The sequence below is a fragment of the Pseudomyrmex gracilis genome, unplaced genomic scaffold (genome assembly GCF_002006095.1).
Source record: "Pseudomyrmex gracilis isolate BER0280 unplaced genomic scaffold, ASM200609v1 scaffold_55, whole genome shotgun sequence".
Classification (NCBI taxonomy): Eukaryota; Metazoa; Arthropoda; class Insecta; order Hymenoptera; family Formicidae; genus Pseudomyrmex; species Pseudomyrmex gracilis.
Window position 1 is genome coordinate 796,616 of NW_018020639.1, and position 22,418 is coordinate 819,033.

Genomic DNA, 22,418 nt, shown 5'->3' on the forward strand with positions numbered 1-22,418 from the left:
ACGTCAAACAATGAGAATAGTTCCATTTTAAGAAAATACTTTGCAGTAAAAATATTTGGTTTTTCAAATATTTACTTCAAAGTTGTAGTCTTCCATGAGACATGCAAAACGTTGCAATTTTTTTTGTTTTTTTTTTTTTTATATAATATTACACTCTGTATAATATTTTATAAATCGTAATTCTATACACACTCTCTTTCTCTTTCTAATAAACAAATTAAACCCCAAATTTTCTAGACAAATATATATACATATGTATATATAAAGAGCATATAAAAAAGAGCACTTTACACATTTCTTATATTTTAATTAATATTTTTTACTTTCGATTAATAATTTATCCCAATTATTGTTTTGTTTTTAATTATTTTTTTTTCAATTTTACGTTACCTATCGGGCAGTTTTTTAAAATTCTGTCACGTAGTGTCCACGTTCTAATAAAATAAATATTTTGACTGATGCGTCTCATACAATAGACAAAAAATTTATAAATCAATTCTGAGAAAACGTTTATAATAATATATTGCAGTTAAAGAAATATTGCAGATAAGAAATATTAATTAGTACATTTTAATATTGTTTACGCGTGCGAGTTATTTCTGCATCAGAATATACAGACCGAGTGCAGCACAATGAAACAACACAATAGTCAGTTTTTATCTTGAAAAAAAAAAAAAAATATTAGGTGTGCCAATTCTGTTTGATTTTTAACTAAACTCTTTGTTTGTAATTAAAATACAATACAAGGTCATCAAAATATTATAAACTTTACATTAGCTCTTTTTTTGTGTCTCGTTTGTGTACACTTATAACTTTGGTTTAAAAACGAATAAATCTAAATAAAATTAATTAGCACACCTAATAAATCGTTCGTGATAGTGCGTTACATATGGGTCATCACATGATCTTGCAACTCTTCCTCGGTACGGAACGGTTTGTCGCATAACTGACACACGTTCGTACTCGCTTTATGCAAACTGATATGTTCCGTTAACTTATCTGCGTCGAACAATTCGTCACAAACTGAGCATTGATACGCCGCGTCAGACAAAACTTGCTTGTGCCGCTTTCGCGGTGCGACTTGAGGAATTACTTGAAGTTTTTGTGGTGGTTTCAGATTGGAAGGAATATTGTCAAAATACAGTCCTGTGTTCTTTGTTTTAGCATTATTATTTTCACTCTTCTGATTGTTGCTCGGTAATTTGCTACTACTTTCGTTGTACAAGTGTTGATTGACATGCTCTTGCAACAGTTCCTCAGTCTTCATAGACTCGCCGCAGATACCACACTGATATTGTTCCGGTTCTTTGCTCTGTTGTTCGTCGTCGCTCGGCACTTCGTCGCAGTGTTCCTGCAAATGGTTCTTCAGCAATTCTTCGTCCGTGAAGACTTTATCACACAAGAAGCAAGAGATATCTTCCAGTCGAACAGCCGTGCTGGTTATTTTGTGAGATTGAATGTCATTTTTGTTAATTTGAGTCGGCGTTTTTTCCTCAGTTTCTCGGCATCGCGTCGCAGATTGCGTGATCAACGTATTCGTATTGTCGATATTTTTGTTCCTGTCTATCACCACCTTGCATTGTTGACCGTGGTCCACGGAAAAGTGCTGAGATAGCTGTTCCGCTGTAACGAATCTACGTTCACATAGATAACATTTGTAAATCGATCTCTCGTTACATTTGACCGAATGCTCCTTTACGCAGCGCTCCTCGACCAGTTCCTTGCATCTCTTGCAACGCATTATCTTCTCCTTTCGTTGCGGCGTCTCGTTAAGACCGCGTATGTCGTCAGCTGTGAAGTGCATAACGGAAGATACATCTCTGTGACTTCGAACATGAATCTCGACGTCTTCTCGATTGTTAAACGAATTTCCACAGAGTCCGCATATGTGATTCTCAATTACAGCACCCTGTATCCTGATCGCATCCTCGTAATCTGCGCTCTGTTCGCTTGTCTGTTTGACGGTGTTACCTTTACCCGTTACGGTTGTACCATTTGTCGTCTTATTATTGTTATTAGCGATATGTTTCTCTTTCTCCGACTGATCGCTTTTCAATTTTTTGCGTGATTTTGAGACAGTTTTCTTCTTTTCTTCAGAAGAGCTCCATTTGTAATCAGGATCGGTATCGAGTGAGGTCTGATAGTCGCTGTATCTTCTTGGAAGTACACTCTGACGTTTGCGGCTAAAGAGGTTAAACGGTTTTGTGAGATTTTCTTCTGACACGTTTTGCTTTAATGTAGAAATATTATTAATGTTGTAATGCTTGCTTTCTTTAGCAATATCCAAACGTTCCAACACCACTCTCGGTTGGTATATGGCTTTTGTGTGTTCAGAAATCCCCCAACACTCGGTATCAACGTTTTTCCTAAAAGTTGCTTCCACCAGATCCTTTATCTTCTGATCGATTCGAGATTCAGAATTAATGGAAGTCGTTTCGTCAAACGTAACGGAACTTATCTTGTTCAATTGTTTGTGCTTCAGTTCTTTTTCGATAAAATTTGCAACGCCAACTTGCACGCGTCGTAGAACATCAAGTTCTGTGCTCTCCACTTTGAGCTCTAAACATCTCTTGACGGATACATCGTTTGTGGGATTTACTCTACGCAATTTAATTGCATCAATAATACTAGTATCGCTTTCTTGCTGTTTCTCGTCATAATTCTGATTCAAATTGTTTGAATTGATGGGTGACTGAGGAAGACTTAATACCGATGAAACATTAAATATTGTGTCACTTACTATTATCTGTGAATTCCACGAAATCGGTTCGAATGTTTCGTTACTTTCGTTATTTTCGTGCGAATCCACGTCCTTTAGCGTATCCATGGTGTTTTCAGAATCTGAGAAATTTTCTGAAAATAATTTTCTCACTGGCAATTCTGTGTCATTGGTAATTTCTTTAATAGACCGGTTCAACCATTTCTCTTTGGGCTGAGGAGTACTCGAACTTCTTAATCTCGTTCTGCCTTTCTCGGAATCCGAATGAACCGGAAATTTGGAGAACTTTGGCGTCAAATTCACTTCCAAGCTTTTTAACACTTTTTCAAGTCTCCGTTTCCTCAGATGTTCTTCAATGTTTTTATGCGTCTCAGAGTTCTTGTCCTCTGAATTTGACTCGGATGATAATGTACTGGTGTCCTTGCTAGAGAGTAAAAACTTTCTCTTCGCCGCCCAGTGATTTTGTAGAACAGATTTAGCACGTTTTGCAGGTGACAGTGTAGTTTTAACTGACATTAAATTTGACTTCTCCTTTATATTCTCTTGAGCATTTTTTATACGTTTTCTCGCGCTTTTTCTGTCGTTATTGGAATTTAGTTTGGCCAAGAAATGCTGAGATGAAATTTCGTCGTCGTCTGATGATATAGATATAACATCCTCTAGTGTGTGTTCAGAACAGTTGTTCTGAAATAGTAATAGGTTTAGTAAGTACGTTTTATCCACAAAATGAAAGAATAAGTAAGATAATTCGACTAATACACTTATATTATGTAACACACTATAATTAAATAACCTTATATATACCTTATCAGTGACAGAAGTACTCTCCTTGATGTTTTGATCTAAAGACTTTTGTTTTGCATCCACTGCTGATCTATCTTCTTTAACAAAATTTTGTATCTAAAAATAAAAACAAAAAAAAAATTTATATATTACTTGAGAATTTGGAAGTTATGCGAAAAGATAAAAGTATCAGATCCAAATTTAAGACACAACAAAACTTCAAAAACAAAAGACAAAATTTGCATTGTTATTTGTTAATTGTTCCATGTTTTAATATAAACATGCTTTAACATAAATAATCAATAAAAATTACTTTTAACAAATGCAATTATCAAATTAAAGATGGTATCATGTTTTTTTGTTATAAAAATAAAAATAAATCAATCTCTCTTTGTATATATATAAAAAAAATATTGAACTACATCTGGTTCCATTTCAAAATTACACAATAAAAGAAAGCTTTTATACAAGTTGTATCGACTACTGTATTTTGACAAAGAATAGAACTGACAAAAAACTATCAGAACCACTCACAGTGTTATCCGAGGCTTCTGATATATCAACCTTTTCCATAAAGATTTTGTTGTTCTGTGCAAATCGTTCCTTAAATTCGGTCCAATCGTTCATTTTATATAAACAAATATGACACACGGAGTTTGGCAGATTATCCTGAATCTTGAGCTACGTTAGAACAAAAACAGAAAGAGTTTGAATAGCTACAGAATCATTTTGAAATCAATGATTGAATGTGTAATATGGCAAAGCAATAAAATAAATGAATAAAGGACCTACATCAATTGAGGTGCATTTGGAAAGATCCTGGAACATGGTTCGTACAGCCTTATCCTTGAAACTAATCACCGCGCCCCGCTCGCATAGACAAATTCGACAGCGTTTAGTCATGTTCTGTAGCTCATTTTTGCTCCCCATTTTTGCAATCCCTAAGAAAGTCGTGCATATGTTAATAACCTTTCGGCATTGAGGATATAATGCGTGGTCTCTCACGAGCGACAAACGGAACGATGCACAAATCGATCGCAGCGGTCACAAAATAACGATATAACGCGCTTAAATAAATCGCCGCAATGGCGATCACGGGCACAATCCGAGTGTTTGATTTAACGACACGTATCTGTTAGCAAAACGTTACTTCTGCCAATGAAAATGCTATTTTCTATTTTGAATGAATTACGGACATGACAAGACGCACTTACCTAGGTGCCAAGAAAGCCCGCGAAACGGCAAAAAGGGTTGCGACTACTACGTTGATAGTGAAGTCGAGAGTCCGCGGATATATCTTCTTTGGCCCGTGATAATGCGCAAAATGGAGTTCTCTATTTCGCTCAGTCTATTGGTCGACGTGAGTCGGGACGCGTCGGTGCTGCTACTTCCCATTGGCCAAACATCACAAGACAGAAGCACGTAGATCGCTCGTGTTTACGTTGCAAGTGCGGAAGATGGCGGAGGATCAGCGCGTTCGGAAATACGCAATCGCGTGTTGGATTTTAAACTTGGACGCGAACCAAATCGTCCACTTCCCGACAACAGGTACACAATTGAAAAATATACTTTGATTTTACTGATCGCTAGTTTTTTTTTTTTAACTTACATTTTTTTTACGAAAGACAATTTCGTTTCCAGATTGTATCTTGTAATAATTTAGTGCAAGATATAATAATCGACAATCTAATCTGCCGATCTGACGATGTTTCTTCGGCGTCGATACGAAAAACAATTTTGATCTTGACACACGATCAAGCGTGTCGTGACACATCGACCATCGGTACCGCGCTTCACTACGTGAAGCGGCAACAAATTCTGGCAATTTCTGCATACAAAATCGATTCGGCTTCTATGCGATAACACGATTGTGAGAAATCGGAGTTGTCTTCAGTTGTCTCTCAAATCTTCGAACGGGCGAGTAGTGTGCATTTGTTCCTGAATTGCTCTTTGAGCGAAAACCCACAAGCTTTATCGATACAAGTGTGCTCGAACGCGTTTTATCGTGCAAACACGTACGTACAATGTATTTTTCGTTTCAAATTTTTAACATTTTTCCACGTATATAAATTTTTCTCCACAATGGAAAAGATTCGCGTTGTATATATACGTTTTTTCGCTTAATCACTTCCTGCACGCATTAGCATTCGCGCGCTTTCCGTCGAGAGAATATTCCGGAACGGCCGGGCAATTTTTAATTAAAATTACGAACGTAAATTGTTGATTAATTTTCGATTTTGAGAAGACGAGCTTTTAATTCATCAATTTTTTTGTTTTTGCAGAATGGCCGAAATAGACCTGTCTCCCGCAAAAGACGGAGGTGTGCTGAAGGAGATTCTTAAAGAAGGAGTCGGAGATGAAACTCCGACAACCGGTTGCAAGGTGAAGGTTCATTATACCGGCACCTTGCTCGACGGAACCAAGTTCGACTCCAGCAAAGACAGGGACAAGCCATTTAAGTTTGATCTAGGACGAGGCAGTGTCATCAAGGCGTGGGATATTGGTGTAGCTAGTATGAAAAAGGGCGAAATCGCTGTACTAACTTGCGCTCCTGAATACGCTTATGGCAAGACTGGTAGTTCCCCGTCGATTCCACCAGATGCTACATTGAAGTTTGAAGTATGTAGATATTAATTAGTGTATGTTTATCAATGTTAAAGAGAAGTAAATTTTTCTTATATATTATTATATATATATATATATATACATGTATACAAATCAATGATTTAATATATTTATCAAACTTACAATTCTAAACTTATAGAATATTTGTTTCTTTAGATTGAATTGTTAGATTGGTACGGAGAAGATCTAAGTCCTAGTAAGGATAAGAGCATCCAGAAATTCCAGATACAAGAGGGAAAACGTTATAGCAAGCCGGAAGAAGGTGCTCAAGTAAACAGTAAGTATTTTAGTAAGTTAAAAAAAAAAAGTTTATTATATATTATATCTTTCTTGATGTTTTTTATCTAACAGTTTTTTCTTTATTTTTTAGTACACTTGGTTGGAAAGTATGATGGACAAGTGTTTGAGGAAAGAGACGTAGAATTTACTCTTGGAGAAGGTGAAGATGTGGGAATTGTGGAGGGTGTGGAAATAGCGCTGCAACACTTTTTGAGCGAAGAAAAATCGCGACTTTTAATCAAAAGCAAATACGCGTTTAAGGAGGAGGGAAATGCCAAATTTAATATTCCGCCGAACGCCGATGTAGAATACGAAGTAGAACTAAAGAGTTTTGAATCGGTAATATCAATTTTAAATTTAAGTTTTTTTTTTTTTAATCTTATATCTTTCTTGACTGATACTGATCGCTGAGTGTATGATATTGGTTACAGGATTCGGGAATATGGTCGATGAAATCGCCCGAGAAGATAGAACAAGCAAAGATACAGAAGGAAAAAGGAACAAAGTACTTGACAGCGAATAAAATCAATTTAGCCGTTAAAGTGTACAAGAAAGTTTTCAAATATCTAGATCCTGTATCAGATTTCGAAGGCGATCTCAGAGAGCAAAGAAACAATATCGCACTGGCAACTCACTTGAATCTTGCTTTATGTTATCTGAAAACCGATGATAATCTTTTGGCAAAAGAAGAGTGCACCAAAGCCTTAGAACTTGATTCTCAGAATGAAAAGGCTCTGTTCAGAAGAGGACAGGCGCATCTCGGACTCGCCTCGCCCGAAATAGCTATTAAAGATTTCCAGGAGGTTCTAAAAGTGCAGCCGAAAAACGCGGCCGCGTCTAAACAAATCATAATCTGTAATAACTTTATTAAGAAGCAGTTAGCTAAAGAGAAGAAACTTTACGCGAACATGTTTGATAAGTTTGCGCAGGAAGATAAACAGGTTTGTGAAGAACAATAATGATGCCATATTGCTTTTTAATCGACAATTTTTGTTCATGTATTCGAGTTTTGTATCTATTGATGCTGGTTGGTGGTGTTTATGATGTTTATTATAAATACTTAGTTATTTATATAAAAACCTAAACAATTATCTCCGTAATATTTTAATATATATATATATAGTTGGGAATCGATTTTATCGTTCAAAATACTTTAAACAGCATGTCTGTAGAACAAAAAAAAAGTGCATTTGTTATGAGTACTATGAACGACGCAAAGGCTGATTAACTTAAGTCAAATAAATCGTGAAAAATTAAATTTTGTCATTGTGTGTTTTTGCGTTTGACCATAAATCGTCAGTAATAATGTAATCACAGAAGGAGGAGGAAAAGCTAAAGGATCAACCAGACGTGATGCACGGGACTCTGGGAGAATGGGGACAGGAGGAGAGACCCGGAGGTAGAGACGCGACCGCCTTTGAAAAGGAAAATCCTAACATACTCATGCTCAACGCTAACGGTTCCGGTGAATTCAAAAACATGTAAACAATATGTCTATTATTTATTCTTTTTTTCACACTGCCGCGTGTAAACTGCCAGTAAACGGAAAAAAAAATATCTCGGTCACTTCTTGGTTGTGGTGCTTTTTTTTAATATCACCGTATTCCGTCTTTTATGAAAAATTGAAAACTGCACGTCACACATATATTAAAATAATTATAATATATAATGTGTCATCAACACATACATTGAAACTTCGCGCGTATGCATTGGAGAATCGTTTTAAATTTTTTAATTATATCCAACATTGCGATTGTTTTTTGCAACGTTATTAGAAGAAAATCATGATTTTAAGGCGCATAAACATGTTTTTTATGTCTAACTTGGCAACTCTGTCGGAAAATTTCTTTGCAAGAAATATTTGATGTATCGTTTTTATATTCAAAAACTATTTCATTTCATCACGCAGTGTTTAAAATTTAATTTAGTACGTTAATCATCATCATGTATCATACACTATTAATATATATAAGGACAAGTATATTTAGAAACACAAATTAGTATAATTTTTAGTTTGTTAAACATTATCATAAAAATGTGAATTAAATAAAGCAAACTAGAAAGAAAAAATAGAAAAAAGATAAACAATTGTACACGCATATGTGAAAATAGTCTATGATTAATGTAATTTTTCTAGCATGTTTTCATATGTTCAACACTTGCATTAACACATGCATTATGTACGATATTTTTAAATTAAGAAAATAACAGAGAATTAAGATGTAAAAAAAGATTCCGATAAGAATTTCATGTTTTATTTCTCATCATATCATGTGACAGTTTCTAATTTCCTCTTGCCTCTCTCTGTTCAAAAATAAACACGGAACTTTTGTTTCTTTTAAATTATTTCTTTTACGGCTTTATCTTACTGTAATTATTTTTGCAATTAAAGATAAACTCGTGTTTCAAGGATGCACGTTAATCTTTAATATGTATGTGACGTTACACTTTTTGATACTACTCACATTATGAGAAATATTCTGGGAATAAAGTTTCGTGTTCCAGTTTTTGAATTTATTATCGATGATAAGAAATTTATACGTAATTAGCTGCTGATTTTTTGTAATAAATACTTAACAATTAGAAATCCAACTATTTTTATGCTAATTTACTCGAAGACCTGATAATTGTCTTAACTAATGTTATAAGTAAGATGTGTGTTGCGCGAAGTTTATTGAAATTATTTCATAAGTTAAAACGCGCAATACAATTTATTACATTCATATTCACGTTCTCATTTTTTTTTGTAGTCAGCATAATTTAATCGTATTCAGTAAATGTAATTCAAGGATGAATTTTTTTGTCATTGCGATTTGATATCTACAGAGATATCGTTTTTGTTTTAATTATGATTACAGAGAGAGAAAGAAAAGAATTATACACGCATTTTTTTTATGATTAACCGCTGGCTGGCTCTACGTTTACTCGAAAAATGAAAAATTTTGCGCAATGCGTCGATTTGCTGGCATTTATCCAGAGTGATAAAACTCGAAAATAAAAGCGTTTTAATAATCGCGTTGCTTATTTGCGCGAGTTTGTTTAAAATTCCGTGTAATATAATATTTACAAATATATATACTTTCAACAGAAGCGCGCAATAAGAAGTTACTAAGAAACGATCTTTTTATGTACCAGGTGATGCGTGAAGATTTTTTACAGAAAAAGAACGTTCAATTAACGTATAAAGACATTGTTATATTAACAACAACGCATCTCAATTTTTGTGCTCCTCATAAAAAAAACTGTACGCGTATAACAAAACACACTTTCAAATCAATTTTCCTGGCGATAGGTAGTTCCAGCGTTTGAAGAGGACTAAATACATCATCGCCGCGAACACCTTGTACATCGATAGATCGACGTGAATAAAAGTCCCTCAGACCGCGCACCGCCCTGGTTCAATAAAGAGAAAGAGAGAAGGACGAAAATAAACTCTCTCCCCTCTCTATCTCTGTCTCTCTCTCTCTTTCTTCCTCTCTTCCCTCTCTCTTCGAACAACGTATTAGATAAGGCACGACGACGAGTGTACCAGTCAGTGGAAGGAACGTCCCGAACTCGTGGAAGTCCGCGTATGTGTCTCTGGTGCATGCGAGGTCGGAGTCGTCTGCTAGATTAAACTCGCTAAAGAGGACAAAAAATCACTCGCCGAAATGCCGAATATAATAAATGACATAAAATTGGACTTTAAGGATGTGTTGCTGCGCCCGAAACGGAGCACTTTGAGGAGCAGATCCGACGTAAGTACGCGCGAACTCTGTGTATTTATATAATTGGCATAAATTAGAATCATCCGTTGTCGGCATGATCTTACATTGCCTCTTTGTGTGATAAAAGCGAAGAAAAATGAACGGCAACGAGATTATAAATTCTTTATCACAACTATTATATAAAATTTGAGATGTGTCTGAAAATATGTCTGAAGAGAGATCAAGTAATACTTTGCTGTGTATAAATTTTACATTGAAATTTAATAGTTGATACACAGAATTAAAAAAAAAAAAAAATTAATAATTTATGTATTGCAGGTAGATCTCTTTAGAGAAATCACATTCCGTAATTCCAAACAAGCATACAGAGGAATTCCTGTAATGGCTTCTAACATGGATACAATTGGAACGTTTGAAATGGCAAGAGCCTTATCGAAGGTACAACCCTACAAATAAATATATATACATATATATAGTTTCAATATATTTATAATTTTATTCTTCATCTTATCTGCCAAGTAAGAATGTATAAATCAATTTATATTTATATATTATCATAGAGTTCATGTAAATGGAACACATAAGAGTTCCAGAGTGTTCACACTGTATACTTTTTTTTTTAGCATGGCCTTTTTACTACCATTCATAAATATTATACCGCAGATGAGTGGAAAAACTTCGCAACGTTAAATCCCGATTGCGTAAAAAACATAGCGGCCAGTTCAGGAACAGGAAATGAAGATTACGAGCGACTCTCGAGTATTCTGGAGATTGTGCCGGAACTGACGTTCATATGTCTGGATGTCGCGAACGGATACTCGCAACACTTTGTCGAATACGTGAGAAAAGTAAGGGCGCGGTATCCAAGTCATACGATAATTGTAAGTAATATCGATTGTCTCGTATAAAATAATTTGTGTCATATTGATTCGAAAACGAACGATGTTTACAACATCGGTTCAGTACACACGCAACATTATTCTCAATTTGTGCTTTGTATTTAAACATAAAGATTCATTACTGTCACTACAGGCAGGAAATGTTGTGACAGGAGAAATGGTGGAAGAACTGATACTTTCTGGAGCGGACATAATTAAAGTGGGAATCGGACCGGGTTCCGTATGCACCACGCGGATGAAAACCGGCGTGGGCTATCCTCAATTGAGCGCTGTAATTGAGTGCGCGGATGCGGCGCACGGTTTGAAAGGACATATTATTGCCGTAAATATTTAATTACATATAATAAGCGCGAACGTAAATTAAAAAAAAAGTAATTTATTTTAATTTATATCTTTGTATGAACGTTTGTATTGCAGGACGGTGGATGCACTTGCCCCGGGGATCTGGCGAAAGCTTTTGGTGCCGGTGCGGATTTTGTCATGGCCGGCGGAATGTTCGCGGGTCACGACGAGTGCGGAGGTGAAGTTATAGAAAAGAACGGGAAGAAATTTAAACTGTTTTACGGAATGGCTTCCAACACGGCCATGAAGAAGCATGCCGGCGGTGTTGCAGACTATAGGTGAGAGTTTGTAAATAACTGCATCGGCGATATACTAATCTAAAGTAAATATTCTTATTTTGCATATCACTATCTACAAATATTATTTTGTATGCGTAGATCTTCGGAAGGAAAGACTGTCGAAGTGCCTTACAGAGGTTCAGTCGAAAACACGGTGCTCGATATATTAGGCGGCTTGAGATCCGCTTGTACGTATACGGGAGCCGCGCGTTTGCGCGAATTGCCGCGACGCGCGACTTTTATACGCTGTACGCAACAATTAAATCCAATGTATGGTCCTCCTCCAGAAATGTAAAACTTTATTATTAACGTAAATGTTGTAATGTAACTTTATTGTTACGTAAGTTCAAATGCTAATTTAAATTTTTAATGCTAATATTTGTTGATCGTGTATGTATTGCTGGCAAATAATAATTTATAAATAAACAGCGCAGTACTTGCTAAACACGATTCGCCACATCATGTGATAATATCGAAGTATTACGAATTGATGCTAAGAATACGCTCAAACAATAAGATGTTATACATCCTGATGTGCACAAATAAAAAATTTCGTTATATATTAAGCGGTTTTTTTACTTATTTTAAACATGTATATTAAGAGTTTATGTATCATGGTGAAAGGATATATCTTAGTTAAGCGACGTGAATTTTATAATTACACGATATAATTACATGTTTTTTTCTTATTTTTATTACATGCATTTTTTTGTTTTTTATTACAAAATTTTAATATTTATGTATTTCACAAATTTTATATTAAGTTTCTATCTAATGCTATATTTTAAAGAAAGGTTTATTTCTAAATTATAAAATATTTTATAATTGCAGTTTTTGCTATTTGCTTCTCTTGTTTAGAGAAACTGGCAAGCTTTCTGTTGCGGCTGTCCCTGAAACATTAGCCAATGTCAATTAATAATGTGCTTACACTGCAGTACTGCTGTGACGAAAGCAATGCTGTTATAACGTAACTAAAATTATAATTTTTACGATACTCCACAGATATTAATACTAAACTCTGATATTACAATTAATTAAAGAGAAATATTTGTTATGTTGATGTGCATATATATGTTAATAAAATAATAATATACAAAACTGAAAACACAAAGTTTGCAATTGTTATTTAACTAAAATACAAAATAAAAGATAATTTTTATGTTTCTTTTATTATATTATCATACTTCTCTTTTATATTTCTGACAAATATTATTATTTTTCAAAAAACTTCACTATATAATATAAAAGAATTTACAAACAATTTATACTTTTTCGTGCATAACTATAAGATAAATAATATTATATTATATAAGCACATTTTATATAAAAAAGTATTTGAAATAAACCTTAGACGGCATTTATATAATAAATATAACATTATAGAAAATATGAAATATAAAAACAAATATAAAACTGATTTATTAATAATAAATGTATTAATTGCAAAAATAATAAATGTTATGCGTTATATAAGAGTATGGGAATAATTTAAAATAAACTGGTAATACACAGTGGCTTTCGCATTACAACAAAGATACAAGTGACAGAAATATAAAGTTTTGTTATTGATATTTCTATTATTTAACTAATATTATCTAACTTTTTCACAATATCTGTGAAGTAAAACAATATATAAAAAAATTCACTTCCGAGAGAGCTTATAGTGTGTTGTTTTCTAAGAATTGTACGTACAGGAATATGTGTGATACGTTATATCCTCAAATAATATTGCAACCAGACACTTTTTTCAATGATACATACATATATATATATATAATTTCACTTGAAAAACTAAAAATCGTTCATCCCTTAAAAATTTTGAATACAGTATGCAACAACAAAAATGATGATCATTATTTACAAATTGTTACATTTGTAACTTCTATTGTAGTAAACAAAAAAACCTTACATATTACTTCTGTTAACTTTTTGTTTTTTTTTTTCATTAACAGAATATGCATCGCATCTCTGCTTACGTGTGTGCGTACACAAGGAAATACATTGCTAGTCATGGATTACGATATATTTAGATTTTATGCCAAATTTCTTTACCTCTAGATAAGTTCTCGATAACGTTCTAACAGCCAATTTTCTAACTTCTAGATAAGTTTACTTCTCGATAACTTTATCTAGAAGATATCTCCCAAAATTGGTTCTCCTTATTGGTTCTCAGAGGAATTTATCCAGAGGGATAGCTATCGAAAGGTATGAAGAAATTGGCCGTAAAAGATAAAAGTATATCTTTTTGTATAATTTTTATCCAGAGGATAGCCATCGGGAGGTATGAAGAAATCGGGCCTTAGAGAGCAGAGAGTGAGAGAGAGAGAGAGAGAGAGAGAAATAACTTCAAGTTTTTTCTTCAAGTCAGAAATAGATTTATCCGTATACAGGATGTTTCAGAAGTGTTGCGTTTGAAAATTTAAAGAGAGACTAGAGATAAAATATCTCACTTAAGATTCTCGAGGTTAATCGCACATTTGCTGAACAACTCGGTACTCATGTGTGTAACATACCTTTGATACATCCTGCATTCATTTTCAACATAAAACACACGTGATTCTGTTGACACTTTGGATGTACAAAAAATTCGAGATATTTTACATATTTAACTACTAAAATGAAAAGCCGAAAATACTTCGCGCGATATACACATTGTACGAAAGTGCGTAACACTAAGCTAAACAATATTCAGAATATGACGTCGTTAGTAAACACAATGACATGTTATAAATGTATTCGTTATAAATGTCATCCGACTAATCTCTCCGCTTCGTAGGGTCTTGATTCCTCCGAGTGCGCGCACGTAGATTTATGCTGAATGAAACATTTTTAATTGCAGATCCCCATGCTGAGACTTATGGTAGGACGGATAAACCTGTCTCTAATTGGCTGCTTCCAATATCTAAAAATATCATTTGGTATTTCACGAGAGAGAGCAAACAAACCCAAATGTAAAATTCTTATTTAACAGTGCAATAACAGGACATATGCATGTGTAAGTGGCGTATTATCATGTTTTTCATATATAGTAGTTAATTTAATATATATACACATATACACATGTTTTTTAAAATAAAATGTTCACATATATAGGCGATGGAGAGACGTGACAGCTGTTATATCACTTACAGCATATTTTGTATAATATAAGCCAAACATTTTTATACTTATAATAAGAAACGAGTATTTCGAGAATAAATGAGTACCTTGTCGTAACGTAAAACAATGTAGTATACTATAGAAATGTATCAGTGTTGCTCATAACAACGGTTTTGTTTTAGGATATATATATATATAATATATAATTTAACAAGCTCAATGAGAAAGAGAGAGAAAGAGAAAGAATGCGAGAAAAGTGAGCACGGATGTCGATCCCTCGTTCCTCTTTCTGACCTGCTGCTTCTGACCTGCCAGCTTATATTACAACAATACATGTTATATGGAACAGAAAATACAATGGTACATAAAATGGAACATAGGCGTCATATTTGATATTATATATATTATAATAGTAATTATTTCAACAAACAAAAACTCGATTTGTAATACTTTTTTGTTGTTACTTAAACAATCGTATCCTATTATTATATGTCATAATATCTATACGTATAGCATATATGTAAAAAAAAACACATCATAAATGTATAGTATAAACAGAATTCGCGTAATCGAATCTCGTGACACATTCTTAAAGATGTATGAAGATTATGAAGCAGTCAACTATTTTTTTTTTTTTTTTTTTTATGATAAAAGTTATATGGAGAGATAGGTATAATCGCACACACACATCCTGATGGAAAGTTATCTGAAAACTATCTGAAATAAACAAATAATTTGCGGTAAAAGACATGATTCATGTACACAAGAAACAATGATATTATTTCAAAGGTGTAGAATGTGCCGTTATTTATATATAAATTGTCACATAAAATAATTGCACAATGTTATCGTAAATTTTATATTTTTTTCAAATTTTTGTTCGAATTCCCTGTAAGGTTCGATGAGTATAGGTATTTCTTTTGTAACACTTCTTTATTCTTACACCATTGATTTATACACAGAGTAATATCAAGCCAATATAAAACATTGAGTATTAAAAATATTGTGTAAACAGAAATAAATCAGACACACACACACACGCGCGCGCGCGCACGCACGCACACACAAAGAATAAATTATTAAATAATTAAAATCATGTTTTATAATTCGTGTTTATGTGTGATAAGAAGAAAAAGAAGACAGGAGAAAGTTAAAGAAAAGGTGAAAAGTAAAATTCTTACTTACGGTATGTAAAATGTACTCAAATTCATATTGGCTTGATAAGCAAACAAATAAGCAAGAAAAAACCGTATGAATACATATCACAAGGAACAATATTTCGCATACAGTCCATAAAAAAAATAAAAAAAAATTAAATTTATTGCAACGTAATTAGTACGTAACCTCGTAATGTCAAAATTTATTTCATACGATTTTTTTCAAAAATATTCAAGTATATATATTATATTCAAGTTTACTTACTCTCTCAAATGTGGAAGCTTAATTCTCAGAAGTTGGTTGTGAATAAGGATAATTCTGATAGCCTGACGGGAAAGAAGGATTTTGCTGTCCCGCCTGTGGTTGAGAGTTGGACGCAGCATTCGCCGCGTAATAACCAGCAGGCGCTGAGCCAGCGTTCATCGCCGGATAACTTCCGTAAGCTTGTGGAAACGTATTGGAAGTTGTACCTGGTGGCCCAGCAGACTGTCCTTGAATGCTCTGCATCTGCTGCTGAGCCATTTGATTTCCTTGCATTCCCAGCTATACGATATTAGTTTAGTATAGCAAAGTACGTCACAAATCTATAAACCAAACTACTAGTGAGCACATTTTAAAGAAAATACCTTGCCCGCTTTCATTTGAGCTTCTATCGCTTCAGCTTCCTTTATTTTACCGATACTTCTATAATATTCTGCCCACTGAACGCTGTAATCGGCCTGGCCTCCGTTTTGCGCAGCTCCTGCTTGCTGTTGCTGCTGCTGCTGCTGCTGCTGCTGCGACTGCTGTTGCTGTTGCTGATTCGGTCCAGCGGAACTTGTTGTCGGTGTATTGGACTGATTTTGCGAATTACCTGAAATAGTTCCATTTGATAACAATGTTGCAAGATTTTCACATCAACAAACATTTCTCTGTTGTAAAACAGAAATACAAAAATTCTTACCTCCTTGTTGATTTTCTTGTTTTCCTTGTTTCGCTTGCTGTTCGATCATCTCCGCTTCTCTGTGCATACCTAGAGATCGATAATATTCCGCCCATTGAGCACTGTAATCCGGCTGACCAGTCTGCGGATTGACTTGTACAGGAGCTTGACTAGCATTGCCTGCAACAGCAAAATTATCGTGAGAGAAACAACGAAACTTATTCTTCACCTTTTCCTTATATGTAAAAAAAACAAAGATCATAAAAATTATAAACCCATACCATACATACTTCCGTCAGTAGATTGCGGTTGAGTCGGCCACGCTTGATATCCTGTATTCCAATTTGGATTGTATCCAACTGGTCCTTGTGCTCCGGCATATGGAGAAGCACCTGGACCCTTTAAAAATTAAAAAAAAATATGTATGTAAGATTGTATATTTAATGCGTATATAAATCTAATTTATTACCCACTATTTCATAAAAAATTATTATTACATTAAACATACCATGCCTAGTTTTTCACTAAATATTCTCTTTGCGTGTTCGACTTGTTCAGGATTTCCTCGAATAATGAAGATTTTCTCGTTTTCATTACTTTGGTTTCTTCTATCTAACTCACAATGTGCTCCAGTCTGTTGATTGATCTGTTTAATAGTTTCACCACCTGGAAATAAAAATTTGAATGTTTCCTAACTAATAATATCAAGATACAAATTACATATGTAATGAAAAAATATACATATGTATTAAATGATATAAAACCTTTGCCAATTATAATCCCGCATTTAGAAGACGGGACAGTAAACGTGGTTTCAATTTTATCTTGCATAGGACCACCTTGTCGTCTATCCCAAGTTCCGTATTCATTTGGATTACGATTGTTACCAAAACCGTTACCTCTTATACCACCTCGATTTCCCATGTTATTTCTGCCGTCATCTCTTCTCTAAACATTAAGAAATTACATGAAATTAAGAAAACACTTTTCAAAAAGCTTCTAATCAACTTGACTACAAAATCATAACGCTACCATAACGCTATCAATTAGTTCCTGAATTCGCTGACGAGCCTGTTCAACAGCTTGATGCTTTCCTGACAGTAAACATTTCCTATCGCCAGGACCATCTTCTCTACCTTGCTGAAATTGAACTTTGGCTCCACTTTCTGCTTGTATTTTCTTAATCATATCTCCACCTTTACCAATAACAACACCAACAGCAGCTCTTGGAACAAGTACCTGTATTAAATGTGCGAAGTCCAAAAATAAAGAAAATATATATGGAGAAAATACAAATTAGTTACACAGTTAAATGTGTTACTTCAGTTAAATATTATTCATTATTGTGTGCGATGCAACAAGTTGATGAAAATCATATATATGTTTATCAAGATTATTAACCTCCACTCCGTCACTATTTGTAGAACCGTGATTGAAGCCACTGTCGTTAGAATAATTGCCTGTTCTCTCAGTACCTCCTCTTCCTCCTCTATGAAACATTTGCATTTCCTTTTCAGCTATTAGTTCATAGACCAACTGCTTTGCATACTCCACTTTTTGTGGATCTCCTGTTATTCTACAAATAACAAAAGAGACATCTCTAAATATTTATGCAATATTGTTTTCATAGACAACAATGGAAAATATAAATTGTTGTCACGTAAAAAAGAAAAAATTGTTATCTCACCTTAAGGGTTTTTCCTGTTCTTGAGAGGGTCCGTCTTGAATAACGACCATTTTAGCGCCAGACTTCTCTTGAAGTTGTTTTATAGTTTCCCCACCTTTGCCAATAATCAGACCAACTTTAGGACCTGGAATCATTATCTCAACAAATCCCGGATGTCCCATCATTCCGCTGCTGTTGCCGCTCATATTCATATCGCCAATTCCCTCACTTCTGCTTCTCTGATTTACTATTGACAATACAAGCTCCTTAGCCCGACTGAAACATACAGAGCAAAAATGCGTAATATTTTTTTCAAACTATTTTTCACAAGTTTCAAAAAACTTTAATCAATGCACAATAATAGAATTTGTTTGCAACACATAAATATGCTATCATCATATAATATGTAATTATCTATCTTGGACCAAACTGTTGTCGTATTTGGAACATTTTTCTTTTGCAATTATCGATAAACCTTATTAAATATAGCGTAACAAAGAGATTTCAAGGTTTTATATCAAAATGCTAGAGGTTTAATCATAAACAGTTTCACACAAATAAATAAATAAAATTTTCTTCGTGTCACAATTAATATAAATGCATATCCTATCCTCCTTCCTTCCTTTTTCTCTTTCTCTCTCTTTTTCTTCATTCCCTATTAAAAGCAAAAGAAAACTATTAGTAAATATAAAATTATCAAATCAAAAGTGAACAAATTGATCAAATCATTTGATCAATTTTCAATGGTGAGAAATTCAGAAGCGTATTGAAAGTCAAGTTTGTGCCCGCTTTCGCATTTGTGCATCCTGGAGCTAAATAAAGATTCTGCAAAACATTTCATAATATGCAAAAAGAGCATATATGTCCTATATTAAATTACAAAGAGAGCATAATAATACAAAATTGCGACACATATAAGACACATTGAAATATAAGTTATGTTGTCAGAAATTGAAATTGTCATTTCAATTCATAAACTTTCTAGTGTGTGTGTAAACAGAATAATAAAAAACATGGTAATATTCAAATAGTATCACATCGCAGTTTGAGACGAAATAATTGTTTGATTGCTTCGAAGGAATTGTAGGGAAACAATTTGCACTTAAACACAACTTAGAATAAAATATCCTTGTGTAAATTTAAAGGAGGATAGCAGATTTGCTTGACTGAATTATATGAAACAATTTTAGCTGGTATTTTTCACAACTTGGTCTATAAATAGAGAACTTAATCTGACAACCATATTTCACTCTTCGGTAACAAAGTAGAAATACATTCAAGATTATATATGTATATATATATATATGCTACATGAAAGCAAATCCTTATCATTTGTCATGTGTTATATATAAAAGTCATAATATTGCATTGCATACAAAATATCACAATTTAATAAAAATAAGAAGGGAAAACAAAGTTACTTGACAGCTTCTCGTGAACCAGTTAGCGTGCAAACACGCTCAGGCAGTCCACCACTTTCCGGTGCCATTTGTATTTTACATCCTGTTTCACTCTGCAGTCTTGTTATTTGTTCTCCACCTCTGCCAATTACTGTAAATACATCATTATTCAAAACTAATTATAAGTATTTGAGAAAAAAGTATTTAAAAATTTACTTTTATTACATCTTAGCTACTAGACTCTGAAAAACAACAAAAATTATGTCATCAACATACTTTTTGTTGTGTCAGTTGCATGTGTGTACATAGATACAATACAGTATGTTCTTTTAAATTGTTAGCAGAAGTTATAACAAATTACAGAAGTTATATGCAAATTTACTATTTCATATAAGGCATTTATGTGGGAGTATAACATGCACACACTTCTATTGGTTTACTTACTTAAACCAACCATCTTGTCGGGAACTCTGATATCCTCATTGCATATACCACCTAAATTGGAAGATACTTGTGGTCTAGCTCCTTGATTACCTGATTCTCCAATAGAACCACTTCCAGGTCCTCCACGAATACTTAATAAAGGGTCTACCGTTAAGGATGCCATCTTCTTTGCTTCGGGTTCTGAAAGTTTTTGTTTTTTTTTATAAATAAACATACATATATAATGTATATAACATATAGTATCAAGTGTCTATGTACATATACTTGCCTGAACTATCTTCGAGAGGACGTTTTAGTTTGGAGTCTTGATTATTTTGATTTGCAACACCTGAATTGATTTTTGCGGCAATCTAAAAAAGATCAAAGTCACACAAATAAACAAAATCTACACAAATACACAAACTTCAGAAAAAATGATTACTCTCAAACAGCAATGGATACATCTAGAGTAATAAAAAAAGAGAAAACAAGAGAAAGAGAGAGAGAGACAGAGAGACAGAGAAAGAAAGAAATATATAAGTAGAACAAGATAAATAAAATAGATGAAATAATATCCTGAAATAAAGTAGACAAAAAAAAAAAACAAAACAAAACAAATCATGAAAACTAGCTGAAACTTTACGCGCTACGAATGTGTAGTTTTTTTGCGATAAGAAAGCTGGGGGGACACACATCTTGGCTGGTATAGGTTCGGAAGAAGCAGCATTTTTGCTAACGTAGGCGTCTGACTCGACGAATTATTTTAGCGGCGTGTTGCTCTTTGAATCAAGTACCTGTTTGGCACGTTGCAGTGCCGCTGCTAATGCTGTGCTCTGAGTGAAGTTTTGTGGCGGAGCAACTGCTGAATAGTCACTCATATTGAAGCATGAAAATGTCAAACGAGAGACTAATTATGTCTTGGATTCTTCGAAACCGATGTTCACCCGGTTGCAACCCGATAATCTCCAGCTCGTCGCACGGAAGCTAAGCACGTAAGCGCGAAAAAAGGAAGATCTACAAAAAAGAGATTTAACACCGCTCCGCACTCCGGTGTCAATATGCCCGCTAACGATATTCGTGATCACTCGCAATAATTCGTTTGAAAAGAAAGGGGGGAAGGAGAGAAGGTTTTATATGAGATTTTTATGTACAAGTGAAAGAACTTTCACAGAACACCCGCACAGCGCAAGCGTCGGTCGGAGAATGCACGATTAATTTAGTGCGGAAGTCAGTCGAGACTTGCGTCTATGTGGTAACTTTGCTCGAGATCTTGAACCGAGCAAAAGTCACTAAAACTTGAACCAATCGTGGCGGACGATTAGCCAAATTGATCGAAGCGAATTGATATCGAGTCGTTTGATTATTGGTGCTTTTGTTGGTCGCTAATTGGGAAGCGCTCACACCGTGTGTGTGGAAAGCAATCATATATAAGATTGTCATATTTTCGTGGCGTAACCAGAGAGAAGACCAGAGAAGACTTGAATAGCTAGAGTCATATGAAAAACTGTAAGAGCAGAGAGAGGAATGAGAGCAGCCATAAAAGACCATAAAAGTTTTTACGATCGCTTTTCGTGGACATGATTTTATTCCGTGCTGATGGGATCACCGACGATCACAATTCAATTATAAAACGATAGTACGTATTTCTTATCTTTCAACTTTTACGGCAGTGGCCTAAGTTAGCGATTAGAACAATTATGAACCAACCTTCTAAGGCCTGGCCTCTCTCAGTCTTCTCTCTGGCGTAATAGAGATTAACACCGCCTCCATCGTCAAAGTGGCAGAAAAGTGAAACAAAGGTAAAGATAGGAATAGAAGCAAGTAAAAAGAGAGAAACTGGCGGCTTTCTCATTTTTTTTGCTTAAAAAGATAAGTCTTATATGTCAATAACTATACAATATACACGTACATATTGCTGATATATTTTTGCACTAAAGTAGTAAACTTTCTTTTTTTTTGTATTTTATTGACACTCTGTGACAAACTTTTTATTTACAAAAATGATAAAATTACAGAATGTATATAAAACAAAAATTACATAGTAAAAGAGCAGATTTGATCGTATAAAAAATAACAGAAATCAGGAATGTGTATAGTTGTTAAGTTAAATGACATTTG

At 34.1% G+C, this 22,418-nt stretch overlaps 4 protein-coding genes across 9 annotated transcripts; 2 read left to right on the forward strand and 2 right to left on the reverse strand.

The window, feature by feature from the left end:
* Positions 1-507: 507 nt before the first annotated feature.
* Positions 508-4,904, reverse strand: LOC109853810. Of its 2 annotated transcripts, XM_020426270.1 has the most exons (5): positions 4,717-4,904; positions 4,295-4,443; positions 4,037-4,183; positions 3,524-3,619; positions 508-3,403 (listed from the first exon to the last, which is right to left on the reverse strand). In XM_020426270.1, exons 2-5 carry the CDS (start codon positions 4,430-4,432, stop codon positions 884-886), a joined length of 2,901 nt encoding a protein of 966 aa, XP_020281859.1. In that variant the 5' UTR covers positions 4,433-4,443; positions 4,717-4,904; the 3' UTR covers positions 508-883. The 2 variants fall into 2 exon arrangements, with proteins under 2 accessions (XP_020281859.1, XP_020281860.1); XM_020426271.1 differs by lacking the exons at positions 3,524-3,619; positions 4,037-4,183; positions 4,295-4,443.
* A 253-nt stretch (positions 4,905-5,157) lies between these two features.
* Positions 5,158-9,004, forward strand: LOC109853811 (FK506-binding protein 59-like). 2 transcript variants are annotated; one of them, XM_020426272.1, is made up of 6 exons: positions 5,158-5,517; positions 5,785-6,121; positions 6,284-6,404; positions 6,498-6,745; positions 6,838-7,347; positions 7,724-9,002. In XM_020426272.1, exons 2-6 carry the CDS (start codon positions 5,786-5,788, stop codon positions 7,889-7,891), a joined length of 1,383 nt encoding a protein of 460 aa, XP_020281861.1. In that variant the 5' UTR covers positions 5,158-5,517; position 5,785; the 3' UTR covers positions 7,892-9,002. The 2 variants fall into 2 exon arrangements, with proteins under 2 accessions (XP_020281861.1, XP_020281862.1); XM_020426273.1 differs by lacking the exon at positions 5,158-5,517 and adding an exon at positions 5,616-5,714 and having other exon boundaries at positions 7,724-9,004.
* A 723-nt stretch (positions 9,005-9,727) lies between these two features.
* Positions 9,728-12,198, forward strand: LOC109853812 (GMP reductase 1-like). The gene is made up of 6 exons (XM_020426274.1): positions 9,728-10,143; positions 10,432-10,551; positions 10,737-10,994; positions 11,146-11,334; positions 11,430-11,632; positions 11,732-12,198. The coding sequence occupies exons 1-6, from the start codon at positions 10,057-10,059 to the stop codon at positions 11,925-11,927; spliced, it is 1,053 nt and encodes a 350-aa protein (XP_020281863.1). The 5' UTR covers positions 9,728-10,056; the 3' UTR covers positions 11,928-12,198.
* Positions 12,199-12,385: 187 nt separating this feature from the next.
* On the reverse strand, positions 12,386-21,508 carry LOC109853818 (far upstream element-binding protein 3). Of its 4 annotated transcripts, none has more exons than XM_020426294.1 (14): positions 21,095-21,508; positions 20,590-20,671; positions 20,322-20,501; positions 19,899-20,028; positions 18,499-18,753; positions 18,213-18,387; positions 17,844-18,050; positions 17,576-17,759; positions 17,320-17,477; positions 17,093-17,210; positions 16,833-16,991; positions 16,516-16,742; positions 16,154-16,432; positions 12,386-12,522 (listed from the first exon to the last, which is right to left on the reverse strand). In XM_020426294.1, exons 1-13 carry the CDS (start codon positions 21,176-21,178, stop codon positions 16,172-16,174), a joined length of 2,220 nt encoding a protein of 739 aa, XP_020281883.1. In that variant the 5' UTR covers positions 21,179-21,508; the 3' UTR covers positions 12,386-12,522; positions 16,154-16,171. The 4 variants fall into 4 exon arrangements, with proteins under 4 accessions (XP_020281883.1, XP_020281881.1, XP_020281884.1 ...); XM_020426292.1 differs by lacking the exon at positions 12,386-12,522 and adding an exon at positions 13,091-15,448; XM_020426295.1 differs by lacking the exon at positions 12,386-12,522 and adding an exon at positions 13,092-15,448 and having other exon boundaries at positions 17,102-17,210.
* Positions 21,509-22,418: the final 910 nt, after the last annotated feature.

What these genes read in the sequence shown, in the direction of transcription:
- LOC109853812 (XM_020426274.1), top strand. Translation starts at nt 10,057, where the DNA reads ATGCCGAATATAATAAATGACATAAAATTGGACTTTAAGGATGTGTTG. An exon ending in TGGCAAGAGCCTTATCGAAG is followed by an intron (nt 10,552 to 10,736) that starts GTACAACCCTAC and finishes TTTTTTTTTTAG; the next exon opens with CATGGCCTTTTTACTACCAT. An exon ending in TGAAAGGACATATTATTGCC is followed by an intron (nt 11,335 to 11,429) that starts GTAAATATTTAA and finishes TTTGTATTGCAG; the next exon opens with GACGGTGGATGCACTTGCCC.
- LOC109853811 (XM_020426272.1), top strand. Translation starts at nt 5,786, where the DNA reads ATGGCCGAAATAGACCTGTCTCCCGCAAAAGACGGAGGTGTGCTGAAG. An exon ending in ATGCTACATTGAAGTTTGAA is followed by an intron (nt 6,122 to 6,283) that starts GTATGTAGATAT and finishes TTGTTTCTTTAG; the next exon opens with ATTGAATTGTTAGATTGGTA. An exon ending in AACTAAAGAGTTTTGAATCG is followed by an intron (nt 6,746 to 6,837) that starts GTAATATCAATT and finishes TATTGGTTACAG; the next exon opens with GATTCGGGAATATGGTCGAT.
- LOC109853818 (XM_020426294.1), bottom strand. Translation starts at nt 21,178, where the DNA reads ATGAGTGACTATTCAGCAGTTGCTCCGCCACAAAACTTCACTCAGAGC. An exon ending in CACTGCAACGTGCCAAACAG is followed by an intron (nt 20,672 to 21,094) that starts GTACTTGATTCA and finishes GATCTTTTTTAG; the next exon opens with ATTGCCGCAAAAATCAATTC. An exon ending in GAACAGGAAAAACCCTTAAG is followed by an intron (nt 18,388 to 18,498) that starts GTGAGATAACAA and finishes TGTTATTTGTAG; the next exon opens with AATAACAGGAGATCCACAAA.
- LOC109853810 (XM_020426270.1), bottom strand. Translation starts at nt 4,432, where the DNA reads ATGGGGAGCAAAAATGAGCTACAGAACATGACTAAACGCTGTCGAATT. An exon ending in CAGAAGCCTCGGATAACACT is followed by an intron (nt 3,620 to 4,036) that starts GTGAGTGGTTCT and finishes TTTTATTTTTAG; the next exon opens with ATACAAAATTTTGTTAAAGA. An exon ending in GTACTTCTGTCACTGATAAG is followed by an intron (nt 3,404 to 3,523) that starts GTATATATAAGG and finishes TTACTATTTCAG; the next exon opens with AACAACTGTTCTGAACACAC.